The sequence below is a fragment of the Salvelinus alpinus genome, chromosome 2 (genome assembly GCF_045679555.1).
Source record: "Salvelinus alpinus chromosome 2, SLU_Salpinus.1, whole genome shotgun sequence".
Taxonomy (NCBI): Eukaryota; Metazoa; Chordata; class Actinopteri; order Salmoniformes; family Salmonidae; genus Salvelinus; species Salvelinus alpinus.
This window is the reverse complement of record NC_092087.1, coordinates 33,430,996-33,447,914: the sequence shown is the minus strand read 5'-3', so window position 1 is coordinate 33,447,914 and position 16,919 is coordinate 33,430,996. Positions and strand designations below refer to the sequence as shown.

Genomic DNA, 16,919 nt, shown 5'->3' with positions numbered 1-16,919 from the left:
CAGTCCACTTCACATTGGTGAAAACAGGTCACATTGGTGCCTTGACCTGAGTCACACAGTTGATATCTAGCCTATCAGTTGCTGAGGTCAAATTATAGTTGATGTAATTCTGTGAATGCCTACGTTTTAGCTCACTTTCAAGGTGTTGGAAAGTACAGATGACCTGGGCTCAATACCATTTCCCCTGTGCTATCATCTATGATCTCTACTAGTGTACTATAAGGATATTAGAATATCATCCTAATCCTGCATTGTTTATGTGTACTTCTGAATGAGCATGGTGGGGTGAAGACCAATCCAGTTATATAAGGATGTGTTGGTGAATGGGTTATCTGAAAGTCCCCTTCAGTTACAATGAAAAATCCAGTCTATAACCATCCCAACTCTTCGCTCCATGGGTGTTATTGGTAGGGATAGATCAAATCACTCCGTGCTTATCGGACAGAGACGTGGCTCAACCATTCATGGAGAAAATATAAACATTAATTTAAAAACAGGGAGAAACATGAGGGGGCTCTCACGCACACGTGCTCACGTCATCTCTGGTGGACCCGCCTTGTGACTTCCTATGCCAGGATGTGGTTTATACTGTAGATGCGCATGTAGCGGCTCGCATGGTTCTTCTGAATGGAACAATGTGACGGTCGGAAAGTGACAGCCTTAACCACTCGGGGTTAACGATTAAGCCTGGTACGGGCCGTTACCGTACATAAGGCATGCACACCTGCGCCCACACAGGCTGCAGCACACATTATAACCGAGTGCAGGATATGAGACAACCGTTGTGTGGCGTTCAGCAGTGCCCTCTGTTCTGCTTCTGTTTTGAGTTCTCTCGTCTCCTCTGTGGACCTACGCGTTTTAGGTAAAGAACTGTCTGTTATACCTGATGTGCTGGTACCGATCCAGACCTATTGGATGGGGGATGCTGAGCATAGACTATTTTCATGTTTTATTACTCACTGCACTTCCTATCTCTCTCTCTCTATCGCTCTCTCTCTGTGTGTGTGTGTGAATAAATGTTTAATATCGGTAAGGGAATATTTTTTGTTGTTGTCATGGCCACTTCAGAGAATATTTCCTGCCTCGTGTTAGCGTTACGTTAAGGCTAGTTTATCTGTCAAGCCAGTTGCTTGAACTATTTCATTATACATAACTGGGCTGGCTACACTTGGAGAGAAAAAATCCACATGATCTGTCATTTAATACAGCGATCGTGTTGGAATTATTACTAAAACAGGAGGGTTCCCCCTATTCAGCTACGACCAAGCTTGTACTAATTTACGCCTTTGCCATGTTGGGCTGCGGGGTATTGGTCTTGACTACTAAACAGAGCAAAGGATTGTTCCAGGACCAGGGGGGAAACCAAATGCGCACTGACGTTTCAGCGTATCCTCTGCGGATGTCATAACATGCTGGGAGAGAATCAGCGTTAGAGGATGTACACCTTGACTGAAGGCAGATTATTTATAGCCGGTCAGAGGAAATTACATGTTTGGCGCTGTATCCTGTATATATATATACCCGTTTGTAAACGTTCCTATAGGCAACCCCTCTTCATAACGCCAAACAAGAGTGTAAAGCATGGAGAGTTGTTGGCACAAAACACCGCTTTTAACGGTTAGCCGACCCTTAGTAAACTCATCTTGAAGTAGACAGCTGAAAGTAAAGGCTGATTTAGGTGGGCTAGAGCCTAAGTGTCTAAGGGTTCTGTTCATCCAGAGATCATGATCATGTCAAGAAATTATGCCGCTGTGGAATTAGGTAACAATGTAGACCTATTGATATGGATATCACCCGTTTGAGGATAACATAGGCAAACAGCCTACAATTGTATTTTTAAATACCTCACCAGTGCCTACCAAATAAATTCAGTATTGCCATGTCCATTCCATTGTAGACAGTTGCGCGCAATAATGCCATTTAAAGGCAAATGTCCACAAAAGCCAATAAAACAGTTTGAATCAATTTTGTAAAGCTAATATTTCATGTGAAAGAGACAGAGCATGTAGCCTATGCATAAACGTTATTCTTAATCTCTTCTCTTTTAGGAGAACCGTGGCCAGAGCGCTGGAGGATAAGTACTTTTCCGCAGTTCAGTAACCCTATCCGTGCTGCAGATCTTTAAATACTCCTCATAAAATAACCACGTGGTGTAAGGTGAGACCTTCCCAGCCCCGGACACCCCGACTGGCGCGAGCTAGTCTGAGAGGACTGTCAGAGTGCGTGCAGGACTGGACTGCGCTCTTGGATGACTTTCTGAAAATAACTACTGGACCTAGGCTACTTCATTTACTTTTTAAGACCAACTTTTTAATACCCTTTGGCTACCAGACGTTATTGACCAGATTATGCTATCAGAGAACATTGACCAGATAACAATTTGTTTGTTTCTTTGTTTTTGATATATTTTTTGGAAAATATATGTTTCATTCTTCTATCCATCTGTCTACCTTGAGCACGCAGTGAATGGAGAACATACTCGAGCTTCTCCCGAAGCACCGGCAAGAGGGTAAGCACGCCTGGGGGAGAGCGGCGACTCACACCTGCCTTTGCAGACGCAAGAGTAGCCTAGTTGCGCCCTTGAATCGTTTTTTTATTACCACATAAATTCGCGTTCGTGACCACACCTGAGTGCCACTCACCAGCATTTTTTAATGGGATAAATTATGTTGTGAGATCAGGTTATTAAAAACCGATCAAGGGAAATCTAAACTCAATTAAACGTCCCACACCTTTTGGCCATAGCCTATATTTCTCATTCAGTCTACTGTCCCCAAAAGCTTCCGCATGGTACTTTGGTCGAAAGAGCAAGACAAACCGTCGGACACTGACATGTCATCCGGGGCGATAGAGATGAAGAAGGAGGTGGTGCCACCAGCATACCTCCACTCCAACGGCTCCGTTCACCCAGCCATCCTCACCGAGGACCCCGAAGAGATGAGACCTGAGGAGAGGGGCGAGTACGAGCTCACTGAGGTGACATCCGTCGCGGACAGGTCTGTTGAACCAGGAGATGAGGAGCGGGAGATAGTGGTGATAGACTGTAGGGCGAATGCCAAGGGCCAGCGCGAGGAGGACGCTCTCCTGGAGAACGCCAGCCAGAGCAATGAGAGTGACGACATAAGCACTGACCAGAGCCCAGAGCCACCGGCGCCATTGAAGGAGACCTCCTTCTCTATTGGCCTCCAGGTGGTCTTACCGTTCCTGCTGGCCGGGTTCGGGACGGTGGCGGCGGGTATGGTGCTAGACATCGTTCAGGTGAGGAGAGACTATTTTGATGTTTATTGCTAATTGGGATGCTTGGGACGACCTAACTCCGACGCCACCCCATTGAAGAAGACATTTTAAACGGTTAGGGTTTAGGGTAGGGTTGTCCCAAGGATTCTGATTAGTCTACCCTGTTTTGATTCACACCAATTTATTTCTGATGTGACAGATCACATGGTCAGACAAAAACTCCTGAACCTACTGATTCAATCTGCAGTATGGACTAAGAAACAGAGTGTTGAGACATAGTTCTGTTCCACCTGTAGGCTATAGACAACACTAGTCCCTGTGTCAGGAACTGTACTGTAATGTGCTTATGCTACCTCATCCACAATCTAGTACTCACTACAGTCCCAGTCCTATTAAGACAATAAGGGCCCAGTGTTCAGCCTATTGCTACAGTCCGGTTGTTAGTCATGCTTTTCACTGACACAAGGGAGGGAGGAAGTGGAATAGACACTGTTGTCTGTCTGATTGATTTAGTCACATATATTATTATATTAGTATGCATAACTAAACCTAAACTAAATAGCATTGCAATGTTTGGCCTAAGCTGCTGTCATTGTGTGATGATGAGTGATGACTACTAAGGGGCTGGTCTTGGGCATGTTTGAATGAACTGGTTGGTTCGAGTCAAATTGGCCGGGCACCTGTCAATCACTTTCCTGCCAGCCAATGTGACAGCTCAGCTCTGATGATGGACAGAATGGGAGGTTATCGGAGACCATCGGGGTATCTACGTAACATATGACCCCTTCACCGCCCATCTGGCACATGTTGGAACACAGTCTGTTCTTGGAAGGGGGAGGGGGAGGTTGAGGAGGTAGAGGGTACAGCTGGGCCGTTTAATAAAGACTTGTCTGTTGATCTGACATATCTGTGAATACTGCTGAGACAGAGACTCAAACACATAGGTAGATCCTCATGGTTCTGATAAAAAAGAATATAGCAGAACAGAATAGAATAACACATAGAGTGGAGCAGAGGATAGTATGTGCATGCAGCTGTAAAGTACAGTGTTAATTTCAGCCACTGTAGCTGACTGTAACCCAAAGGAGACCAACAACAGAACCGCTGGGTTCTGAGAGCCACAGGGAAAACAATTAAACTAACTTATAATTACTCTCCTTCCCACTTTCCTGTTGACTTGCCTGGTGTAAACTGGGTGTGGGTGTTATTGTTGGTACGTGTGTGTGTGTGTGTGTGTGTGTGTGTGTGTGTGTGTGTGTGTGTGTGTGTGTGTGTGTGTGTGTGTGTGTGTGTGTGTGTGTGTGTGTGTGTGTGTGTGTGTGTGTGTGTGTGTGTGTGTGTGTGTGTGTGAACATGGTGTGGATGTTGTTGTTGGTACATATGTGTGTGTGAACACTTGCGTACAAGTGTGTGCAGTGTAAAAATACAGTCCTGGGCGCCTGACAGGTCATATATTTCTTTAAGGTCAGCCTCTGCTACAGATAAAGCTGGAGGTGCCTGGTTGCTGGGAGACCAAGCGCTGGCTCTGACTGCCCATTTTGATGCCAACATGGTGTACCCCAGGAACTCTGGACAGAGAGAGAGAGAGAGAGAGAGAGGGAAGGCTGAGAGGGGGGAAGGAGGGAGGGAGAAGGAGAGGAGAGGGGTAAGTAGGGAGTGGAATGAACACAGAGAGAGAGAGAGAGAGAGAGAGAGAGAGAGAGAGAGAGAGAGAGAGAGAGAGAGAGAGAGAGAGAGAGAGAGAGAGAGAGAGAGAGAGAGAGAGAGAGAGAGAGAGAGAGAGAAAGTGCTTACCTGTGAGGTGGGAGTGGTTCTAGTGTTATAACTGTTGTTATAAGGACAGATTAGTGCCTTACTGTGGTTTAAAGCCTGCACTCTCATGCCGTTACCCATGTCATGCCCTCTAATCAGGAATTGTTCACTCAGGAATTGTTCAACCAGCGCTCAGGAATTGTTCACTTCAGAAGTTCTCTCTCTCCTTGTCTGTCTACCTCTCTCATTTTCTAATTTGTTCATATCATGCTGATTCATCTAAGCAATTGTTGATCTCAGAGTCAATAACAACAGCTGTGATGATAAAGATAAGAGAAAGTTATATCATTCCCTGTGTGAAGAGACATAATAATGACAATGTTGTCAGTATAGTGAATGGTTCGAGAAGCTTGTCTAGTAGATTCTATCGCATTCTAATTCCCCTCCCTTGACACTGCTAACTGCTAACTCAGCTAACTCAGCTAATCCCCTTCTGCCCTTGCAGGAGGCAATTACATCTCTCTATCTCTCTGTCTCGCTCTTCTCTCTCTCTCTCTCTCTCTCTCTCTCTCTCTCTCTCTCTCTCTCTCTCTCTCTCTCTCTCTCTCTCTCTCTCTCTCTCTCTCTCTCTCTCTCTCTCTCTCTCTCTCTCAGATATGTTCTTTCTGATTAAGCAAGCTGGCTCTGACTCAGATGTATGGTAGATGCAAAATATCTCAGCCCCTCAGTGTGTGTGTGTGTTGCCCCTTGGCTCAGCTTCTGGAGTAAGGTAATGGTTGCCCAGGGTGATGCATGTACACGTTCTCAACAGCGTTCGCTACAATGTCTGTGTGAAATGTGACCCACCTCTTTAACTTCACTTAGTTTCCCCCTTTACACACAAACACACAAACATATGCACACACACCCTGTCTCTGGCCCGAATCTGCCAGAGTTGCCCAGGATAGACAACACAGGACAGTATGAAAAAGGAAGGGACTGATTTATATATACACTAGATGATTGGTAGTGGGTGCTGTGTTGAAGCCGCCATGCCTCCATCTTGGCACTCCCCCACCGTTGCAAAAAATATTTTAGAAGCTATAGAAATACATTTATTAATGTCTACATTCGTTTTTGCCACATTTACAGTGGGAAGAAAAATTATGTGAACCCTTTAGAATTACCTGGTTTTCTGCATAAATTGGTCATCAAATTTAATCTGATCTTCATCTAAGTCACAACAATAGACACACACAGTCTGCTTAAACTAATAACACACAAACAATTATAATTGTTCATGTCTTTATTGAACACACTGTGTAAACATTCACAGTGCAGGTTGGAAAAAGTATGTGAACCCTTGGATTTAATAACAGGTTCACCCTCCTTTGGCAGCAATAACCTCAACCAAACGTTTTCTGTAGTTGCGGATCAGACCTGCACAACGGTCAGGAGGATTTTTAGACCAGTCCTCTTTACAAAACTGTTTCAGTTCAGCAATATTCTTGGGATGTCTGGTATGAACCGCTCTCTTGAAGTCATGCCACAGCATCTCAATCGGGTTGAGGTCAGGACTCTGACTGGGCCACTCCAGAAGGTGTATTTTCTTCTGTTGAAGCCATTCTGTTGCTGATTTACTTCTGTCTTTTGGGTTGTTGTCCTGTTGCATCACCTAACTTCTGTTGAGCTTCAATTGGCGGACAGATAGCCTTACATTCTCCTGCAAAATGCCTTGATAAACTTGGGAATTCATTTTTCCCGTCGATGATAACAAGCTGTCCAGGCCCTGAAACAGCAAAGCAGCCCCAAACCATGATGCTCCCTCCACCAGACTTTACAGTTGGGATGAGGTTTTGATGTTGGTGTGCTGTGCCGGTTTTTATCCACACATAGTGTTGTGTGTTCCTTCCAAACAACACAACTTTAGTTTCATCTGTCCACAGAATACTTTGTCAGTAGCACTGTGGAACATCCAGGTGCTCTTTTTGAATACTTCAGACGTGCAGCAATGTTTTTTTTGGACAGCAGTGGCTTCTTCCATGGTGTCCTCCCATGAACACCATTCTTGTTTAGTGTTTTACGTATTGTAGACTCGTGGTTCACATCAGGCAATGCTTCTTGTGAATAGCAAACTCAAATGTTGTGAGTATTTTTTATGGGGCAGGGCAGCTCTAACTAAAATCTCCAATCTAGTCTCATTGATTCGACTCCAGGTTAGTTGACTCCTGACTCCAATTAACTTTTGGAGAAGTCATTATCCTAGGGGTTCACATCATTTTTCCAACCTACCCTTCACATACATTTCCCAACCTATTCTTTTTCCAACCTGAATGTTTAAATGTTGTGTTCAATATAGACAAGAGAAATACAATAATGTGTGTTATTGGTTTAAGCAGACTGTGTTTGTCTATTGTGGTGACTTAGATGAAGTTCAGATCAATTGTTATGACCAATTTATGCAGAAATCCAGGTAATTCCAAAGGGTTCACATACTTTTTCTTGCCACTGTATTTTATTACAGCCACCTTAATGCATACATTTCAATTATATTATGTGTGCTAAACATTAAAAAAGAACCTTAAAAAAAGAAAACATTAAAATAAATATATATATATTAAATAATTTTCCTTAAAGTATAATTTTGAGAGATTAGGAATGTTACTGTCCCCACTACAACAACAACAATGCTTAAATACTTGAATCATTTAATTTAAATACTATAGAATTCCATTAATTACTATGGAGGCAGCTCCTACTGGGGAGTGCCAATATGGCCGACTCATGGCTTTAAAGCCTTTCAATGGCCAAAATTTTGCATCAACAAACCATGGTTTATAAACGTCATTGGTTCCGTACTGTCTTTCAACCCCATACCTCAAGACACAGTGTCCAGAAATGGTCCTCTGAAATGGACACTTACTGTCAGTGGTAAAAATATTTGGAAGTACTACTAAAGTACTGTAGTTTTTTGGGCTATTTGTACTTTATTTATTTATATTTTTGAAAATTTTTACTTTTACTCCACTACATTCCTAAATAAAATATCTACTTTTTACTCCCATACATTTTGCCTCACACCCAAAACAACTCTTTACATTTTTAAAAGCCCAGGCAGGACGGCAATATGGTCCAAGTCACAGACCTGTCAATATAACACGTTGTCATCCCTACTGTCTCTGATCTGGAGGACTCACTAAACACAAATTCTGCGTTTGTAAATTATGTCTGAGTGTTGGTGTGCCCAAAAAAGAAGGAATTTGATTCACTGTATAGCATCTACTTCTACTTTTTACTTTTACTCCAGTGTCACAATTGAGAACGTTTTCCACCACTGGTTACTGTAGGTCATTGAGAGGACAGGTCACAGATTTGTTCTTCGTTGGATGTGATTTTTGTGTTTACATTCCTAGGAATGTCAAAGGTCAAGACTGGTGCAGTGGTTGTTTTTCTGTTAGTCTGGAAGGAGGGGATGCTTCCAGTAGAAAGGGACAACTCCCCACCCCAGATAGTGTTAGACACAGTTTATTGACATTCACAGGTTAGATAGTGTAAATATGTGTGGTAACTTGTTTGTCTGTTGCTTTGTGGAATTTATCCTAGCTATCTGTCTCTCATCCGTCTTTCTGTCTGCCTTACACTGTGGCATCGGATGATGTGCAGATGACCAATAAAGAACAGCAAGGCGAGACATGGCTTCAGCCTCAGTGCCTCAAAAACAGACAAGCAATCTAAAAATATAGGAAACCGTAAACAGGAAAACACAATCAACACAAAGGCCTCACAACAGCCAAGCCCTTTCTGCCCAAGGGAGGCCATTTTCGGTCAACCACATCCAGTTGTCGGGTTTCTACAGGAGCCAGTGTGAAACCAGAGTGTGGGCTTGGTCGCCTGTGGATCTGATTTAGCCTCATAATCTGGTAAATCCAGCTGTCTCTCTCATTTTAATCTGGGAATGTTATCCACAGAAGATAATAAAGGTATAATCTGTATGGTGCTAACAGTCATTTAATTGATCTGCTCAGCTCTTGTCACACACACTATCATGAATGACAACATGGATGTCTCTTTCATGGCTGCCTCTCATCACCTCCCTCCCTTCACGTGCTTTCCTTATTTCCACGAAATATTTGCTTTAAACTTACATTTTTTGCCAGATCAGAGATCATTGAGGAATGGGCACAAGGAAAGGAAGCTTGTTTAGTTTATTGAGACCAAGCCAGGTTAGAGTGCAGTGCAGCACCGTCCCACATTTGAACTCCCTGCTCCTCTCCAGAATGGATAATCTGATACATACAGTGGGATCTGAAATTATTGACACCCTTGATAAAGATGAGCAAAAATGACTGTATAAAATAAATAATTCAAACACTGAGCTATATCGTATGTTCAAAAATATTGGTAAATTATGTTATTTTATATTAATACAGTTGTATTAATACATTAATACATATTTTGATTTGTTTAACACTTTTTTTGGTTACTACATGATTCCATATGTGTTATTTCATAGTTTTGATGTCTTCACTATTATTCTACAATGTATAAATAGTAAAAATAAAGGAAAACCCTTGAATGAGTAGGTGTGTCCAAACTTTTGACTGGTACAGTATGTATACGAGATGAGATAGAGGCCAGGTTTCAGCGATTAATCAATATGAGTGGTGGAGTGTACCACTCCAGAAATGAAAAAACAATTAAGACAGCTAACCCAAGGTGAGAGGGGTTCATAAGAGTACACAACACAAATCAGGTGTACACAAAACAACACGGTGGATGGGATGTCTCTCTACTCAGCACAGTGGAGATGACTATGTTGTGTTGGTTGTGTTGTTTTGTGTAGTCCTGGTTTGGGTTGTGTGCCCATATGAACCCCTCTCACCTTGGGTTAGCTGTCTTAATTGTTTTGTCATTTCTGGAGTGGTACCTTTTTCTTTGTGCAACAACACCCTCCCAAATGTAATTCTAAAACATGCTCTGAAGTGACGTGGATTTTCCATCCATCCAAATCCCACATTTAAATGTGCAGTAGCCTGCTAACAATGCTATATCCTGTCAATCATTGACTGGCTGATTGTTTGAAGGCTTTAGCAGGTTAGCCTGCTAGCGGGTTAGCCTGCTATTGTGTGGCTAAAGGCCCTAGCTAATATTTTACTCCGCATCCATAGGAGGATTTAGAACTTTCAGGAGCATTCTGTTTGCACTCATCAGTATTGGAGGTCACTGTCATCATCTGAGTTGCTGTGATGCAATATTGACCTACATTTTTTTAAATGTATTTAACCAGGCAAGTCAGTTAAGAACAAATTCTTATTTATATAGACAGCCTGGGTTAACTGCCTTGTTCAGGGGCAGAACAACAGATTTTTACCTTGTCAGCTCAGGGATTCGATCAAGCAACCTTTCGGTTACTTGCCCAATACTCTAACCACTAGGCTACCTGCCTCCTCCATTACTGAGGCGGATCCCCTTCCCCTCCAAGCTCAGTGGCTGTCTGCCTAAAAGCATTCAGAATCAATTCGTTTCAATTTAAAATGTTATTTTTTGCAGCCAGCAATAGGATAAATAAAATCTAGGAGAAACACTGCTGTGTGCCATCAGAGATACTGCCTGTGATGTCATAGGTGTTCTGACCTTTGGTGTCACTGCACAGTCATCGACGTTGCATTGGTGTTGTATGCCACTGGGTTCTATTTCCTGACTGTACATACAGTGCTGTAAAAAAATTATTTGCCCCCTTTCTAATTTTCTCTACTTTTACATATTTTTGATACTGAACATTATCATATTTTCAACCAAAACCTAATATTAGATAAAGGAAACCTGAGTGAACAAATAACACAATTACATATTTAATTTATTTCATAAACAAAGTTATGCAACACCCAATTCCCCAGTGTGAAAAAATAATTGCCCCGTTACACTCAATAACTGGTTGTGCCACCTTTAGCTGCAATGACTCCAACCAGACACTTCCTGTAGTTGTTGATCAGTGTCTCACGACGGTGTGGAGGGATTTTGGCCCACTCTTCCATGCAGAACTGCTTTACTCAGCGACATCTGTGGGTTTTCAAGCAGGAACTGCTTGTTTCAAATCCTACCACAACATCTTAATTGGGATTAGGTCTGGACTTTGACTTGGCCATTCCAAAAATATGAATGTTTAGCTTTTTAGACATTTTCATGTAGACTTGATTGTGTGTTTTGGATCATTGTCTTGCTGCATGACCCAGCTGCGCTTCAGCTTCAGCTCACAGATGGGCCGGTAGTAATTTAGCCAAGGTAACCTGCCTAAATGACTACCGACCCATAGCACTCACGTCTGTAGCCATGAAGTGTTTTGAAAGGCTGGTCATGGCTCACATCAACACCATTATCCCAGAAACCCTATACCCACTCCAATTTGCATAGCACCCCAACAGATCCACAGATGATGCAATCTCTATTGCACTCCACACTGCCCTTTCCCACCTTGACAAAATGAACACCTACTTGAGAATGCTATTCATTGACTACAGCTCAGCGTTCAACACCATAGTGCCTTCAAAGCTCATCACTAAGCTAAGGACCTTGTGACTAAACACCTCCCTCTGCAACTGGATCCTGGACTTCCTGATGGGCTGCCCCCAGGTGGTAAGGGTAGTTAACAATTAATCTGAAACGCTGATCCTCAACACAGGGGCCCCTCAGGGGTGCGTGCTCAGTCCCCTCCTGTACTCCCTGTTCACCCATGACTGCAATGGCCAAGCACGACTCCAACACCATCATTAAGTTTGCTGGATGACACATCAGTGGTAGGCCTGATCACTGACAACGATGAGACAGCCTATAGGGAGGAGGTCAGAGAACTGGCAGTGTGGTGCGAGGACAACAACCTCTCCCTCAACGTGATCAAGACAAAGGAGATGATTGGGGACTACAGATAAAGGAGGCCCGAGCACGCCCCCATTCTCATCGACGGGGCTGTAGTGGAGCAGGTTGAGAGCTTCAAGTTCCTTGGTGTCCACATCACCAACAAACTATCCTGGTCCCAACACACCAAGACAGTCGTGAAGAGGGCACGACAACGCCTATTCCCCCTCAGGATACTGAAAATATTTGGCATGGGTCCTCAGATCCTCAAAGGTTCTACAGCTGCACCATCGAGAGCATCCTGACTGGTTGCATCATCGCCTGGTATGGCAACTGCTCGGCCATTACAGAGGGTAGTGCGTACAGCCCAATACATCACTGGGGCCAAGCTTCCTGCCATCCAGGACCTCTAAAGCAGGCAGTGTCAGAGGAAGGCCCAAAAAATGGCCAAGGACTCCAGCCACCCTAGTCATAGACTGTTCTCTCTGCTACCGCAAGTCAAGTGGTACCAGAGTTCCAAGTTCACGTCAAAAAAGGCTCCTTAACAGCTTCTACCCCCAAGCCATAAGACTCATGAAAAGTTAAGCAAATGGCTACCCGGACTAGTTGCATTGTCCCCACACCCCATTTTTACACTGCTGCTAGTCTCTGTTTATTATCCATCCATAGTCACTTTACCTCTACCTACATGTACATATTACCTCAATTACCTTGACTAACCGGTGCCCCCGCACATTGACTCTGTACCGGAACCCCCGTATACAGCCTCACTCCGGTTATTTTATTGTTATTCCTTAATTATTTAGATTTTTTTCTTAAAACTGCATTGTTGGTTAAGGGCTTATAAGTAAGCATTTCACTGTAAGATCTACACCTGTTGTATTCCGCGCATGTGACAAATAAAATTTGATTTGAGGACTGACATTCTCCTGTAGAATTCTCTGATACAGAGCAGAATGTATGGTTCCTTCTATTAAGGCAAGTCATCCAGGTCCTGAGGCAGCAAAGCATCCCCAAACTATCACACTACCACCACTACGCTTGAATGTTGGTATGAGGGTTTTACTGTAGAATTCAGTGTTTGGTTTTCGCCAGGCATAATGGGACCCATGACCCCTAATCCCAATTGAGATGTTGTGGCAGGACTTGAAACGAGCAGTTAATGCTTGAAAAGCCACACGTGTTGTTGAGTAAAGCAGTCCTGCATGGAAGAGTGGGCCAAAATCCCTCCACAGTGTCGTGAGACACTGATCAACAACTACAGGAAGTGTCTGGTTGGAGTCATTGCAGCTAAAGGTGGCACAACCAGTTATTGAGTGTAACGGGGCAATTACTTTTTCACACTGGGGAATTGGGTGTTGCATAACTTTGTTAATTCAATTAAATGAAATAAGTATCAATTTAGTTTATTTGGTAACTTAGGTTCATTTGATCTAATATTAGGTTTTGGTTGAAGATCTGATAACATTCAGTATCAAAAATATGCAAAAATAGATACAATCAGAAAGGGGGGAAGTACTTTTTCACAGCACTCTATATGCACAGCAGTTTCATATAAGCAACAGTGGGCAAACAGGGCTGCGTTACCTAACTCTGCAACCTGACCCCTTGGACGGCATACCACAGCCTGGATGCCTCTGATACATCATGATACTGACTGTCCACAGAGTTCGCAGAACTGGGGCTGGTCATTGGGGAGTGAGGGGGTTGTTGGCTGGGCTCCACTGTTCCATTGGAGACAACAACATATATCACAGCTGGAGAAGAGAGTAGAGAGAGGAGGAGAGGGTAAAAGGTGGGTAAGGAAAGGAAAAGGGGGTTTATGGAAGAGAGGCAGAGAGAGGAGGAGAGGGTAAAAGGTGGGTAAGGAAAGGAAAAGGGGGTTTATGGAAGAGAGGCAGAGAGAGGAGGAGAGGGTAAAAGGTGGGTAAGGAAAGGAAAAGGGGGTTTATGGAAGAGAGGCAGAGAGAGGAGGAGAGGGTAAAAGGTGGGTAAGGAAAGGAAAAGGGGGTTTATGGAAGAGAGGCAGAGAGAGGAGGAGAGGGTAAAAGGTGGGTAAGGAAAGGAAAAGGGGGTTTATGGAAGAGAGGCAGAGAGAGGAGGAGAGGGTAAAAGGTGGGTAAGGAAAGGAAAAGGGGGTTTATGGAAGAGAGGCAGAGAGAGAGAGAAGTGGGTTGGGAAGATAGAGAGATTGGGGAAAGGATTGTGGGTAGATAGGAAGGGAACGAGAGAGTGAATTGGGTTAGAGGGTAGAAATGACAGGGGGGGGTCTAGGGGCACTAGGGGAATCAGAGCTGGGGTGGCAGAGTGCCAGGAGGTAGGGTGGTGGGGTCCCTGCGGAGTCGGCTGCTTTAAAGAGCCCAGGCTGCTGACAGACAGAGAGCAGCAGTGTTAACCTCCCACTGGGCACAGACAGTTCAACATCTATTTTGGATTTACAAAATAGATGTTCAACTAACATGAATTCAATGTGAAATCAACCAAAAATTGCACCGTGTCATTGGATTTAGGTTAAAAGTTGGTTGAAAAACAGATGAAATTCCCTTAGGTTGATGACTTTTGGCAAATGCAATCAGATTTCAAATTATTTTGTTAATAAATACGTGGAAACAACATTGATTCAACCAGTTTTTGCCCAGTGGGCTATTACCTCCACCCAGAATGAAGCCCTGTTATCTCTCACATACTGTAGGGATCTGTAGGCTGGATAAAGTCATCTAGGTATTATTCCTCTCCTCTTTTCTCCTCTCCATTCTCTCTTCTCTTCTTCTCTATTCTCTCTTCCCTCCTCCCTCTTCTCCTCCTCTCCATTCTCTCTTCTCTTCTTCTCTATTCTCTCTTCTCTCCTCCCTCCTTCTCTTCTTCTCTATTCTCTCTTCTCTCCTCCCTCCTTCTTTCCTCTCCTCCTCTCCATTCTCTCCTCTCCTTTCTCTGACAGCCTCTCAGTATTGATTAAGCTGTGGGCTGGCTGGGCTGAGCTGTAATTGCTGGGGCCAGTGGGACTGGCTCTAAATATCAGCACTTTCTCTGTTGATGGATCAATGTTCAGCCCCAACCTTATACCCCCGTCCCAGCCTTCTAGGTTAACCCAGCCCATCCCTAGCTATTTACCCCAAACTCATCCTCATACCCCATACCCCAACAGCCGGTTGTGATGCAGCCTGGATTCAAACCAGGGTGTCTGTAATGACACCACTAGCACTGAGATGCAGTGCCTTAGACCACTGCGCCACTCGGGAGCACAAAATCATTAGTTCAGGGACTCATAGAGACCATCTCAAGGGCTGGAAAACAGCCAAAGTGGGGGCCAAAATGGGCCAGTAATCAACTCCAGTACCACAGAGTCATCCACTGTGAATTTCCATTTGATTCTATAACACCTTAGCTGCGTGAGCACATGCATTTGTGTGTATGATTTATTTATTTTCACAAGCCTAAATTACCTTTCAGATTGACACTGAACAAAAATATAATGCAACATGTAAAGTGTTGGTCCCATGTTTCAGGGTGTTGAGGAGTATTTCTGCCCTTTTGTGGGGGGAAAACTCATTCTGATTGGTAGGGCCTGGCTCCCCAGTCAGTGGGCCTGGCTGCCAAGTGGGTGGGCCTATGCCCTCCAAGGCCCACCCATAGCTGCACCCTGCCCAGTCATTTGAAATCCATAGATTAGGGCCTCATTTATTTATTTCAATTGACTGATTTCCTAATATGAACTGTAACTCACTAAAATCTTTGAAATTGTTGCATGTTTTGTTTATATTTTTGTTCAGTATAGCTGCTCTTGCTCCTGGCTGACTTTGCCTCAAGTTGTTCGCTGTGGAAAGGTAGGGTAATTGGCACAGAATCAGAGAGTATTTGTGCTGAGGCAGAGGTAGCAGGCAGATGGAGGGTTACAGTAAAACACTGTGGGTTGCAAGTACTGTATGAAAGGTGATAATAAAATGTCCTCTTGTCCACTGTTGTTCAGGACAGCGGAGAGAGAGAGGCTGGTGGAGAGAGAGCGAGAGAGAGAGAGGCTGGTGGAGAGAGCGAGAGAGAGAGAAGGCGCGGGTGGAGGTTGAGAGAAGAGGGAGAGATAAGTGGCAGAAAGAGGGTGGTGAATTGTTGCAGTGTGAGGTCAAAATGACCTTGCTCCTCTCCAGAGTGAATAAGATCATCTGATCTCAACACGGTCTCGACAAATAGAATATTACTAAGATGAGACAGAGATCAGGTTTCAGATTGAATCAATATCAAACTCAATATCAGCAAGACATTGTCGACCTCAGCAGTTGCCAGTGTGATACGCTGTTGGGTTTGTAATATAATGGGATATTGTAGCATGAAAATTCAGTGATAACTGCATCACGATAACTGTTTTATCACAATTCGAAATCAGACTTTATACTACTTTATAGGTCAGTAAAGGTTATTTTGTTGTGTAGGTGATGTGTTGTATTGTGCAGTAGTGGTGCGTGGGTAAATTCACTGGGGAAGCCAAGCCAGGAAAAAAGCCACATTGCAACCTGTTATGATAACTGCATTGTTTGTGCAGTTAACCCATTTGTTCATACGCCTCTGTCATATACAGTACAATAAGGCAGAGACAACAAACAGACAACAGTCACACAGTGGCGGAATAAATTCAACCACACATACGTTTGTTTCATCACGAAACCGGAGAGCAACATCCGTCCGGTGAAGTTCACAATAGAAAGTATTCCGTCTAACAAACAGTGGTCAAGCAAGTTAAAGTTTCTGACAGTTTACTAAACAATTACTGATTTAGAACCACGGAGAGTTACAGCAAGTCAGCACAAAGACAACTAGAGCACTTCCTCTGCTATTCCAGAATCATCCCCACTGGGCAAAAACGGTTTGAATGAACAATGTTTCCACATCATTTAAACAACAAACATCTATGTGATGACGTTGAATCAACGTGGGAAACTGATTGGATTTGCAGAAAGTCATCAACGTGAGGGCTTCTTTTTATCACCCAACTTTTAAATCCAATTACATTTGTGCCCAGTGGGTTTCAACTTGAACGTAACCAAATCAACTAGGCTATATATACTTATCCTAATACAGTGAAAACAAACTTTTAAAACATTTTTTAC

General features: G+C 43.6%; 1 protein-coding gene across 1 annotated transcript in view; it reads left to right on the top strand.

The window, feature by feature from the left end:
• The first annotated feature begins 587 nt into the window (after positions 1-587).
• Positions 588-16,919, top strand: part of LOC139559072 (solute carrier family 41 member 1) — a 37,227-nt gene continuing 20,895 nt past the window's right edge. Inside the window, exons 1-2 of the mRNA XM_071374748.1 lie at positions 588-862; positions 2,049-3,258. Of these exons, the coding sequence (XP_071230849.1) occupies positions 2,788-3,258 (471 nt within the window). The 5' untranslated portion in view covers positions 588-862; positions 2,049-2,787. The remainder of the gene's footprint in view (positions 863-2,048; positions 3,259-16,919) is intronic.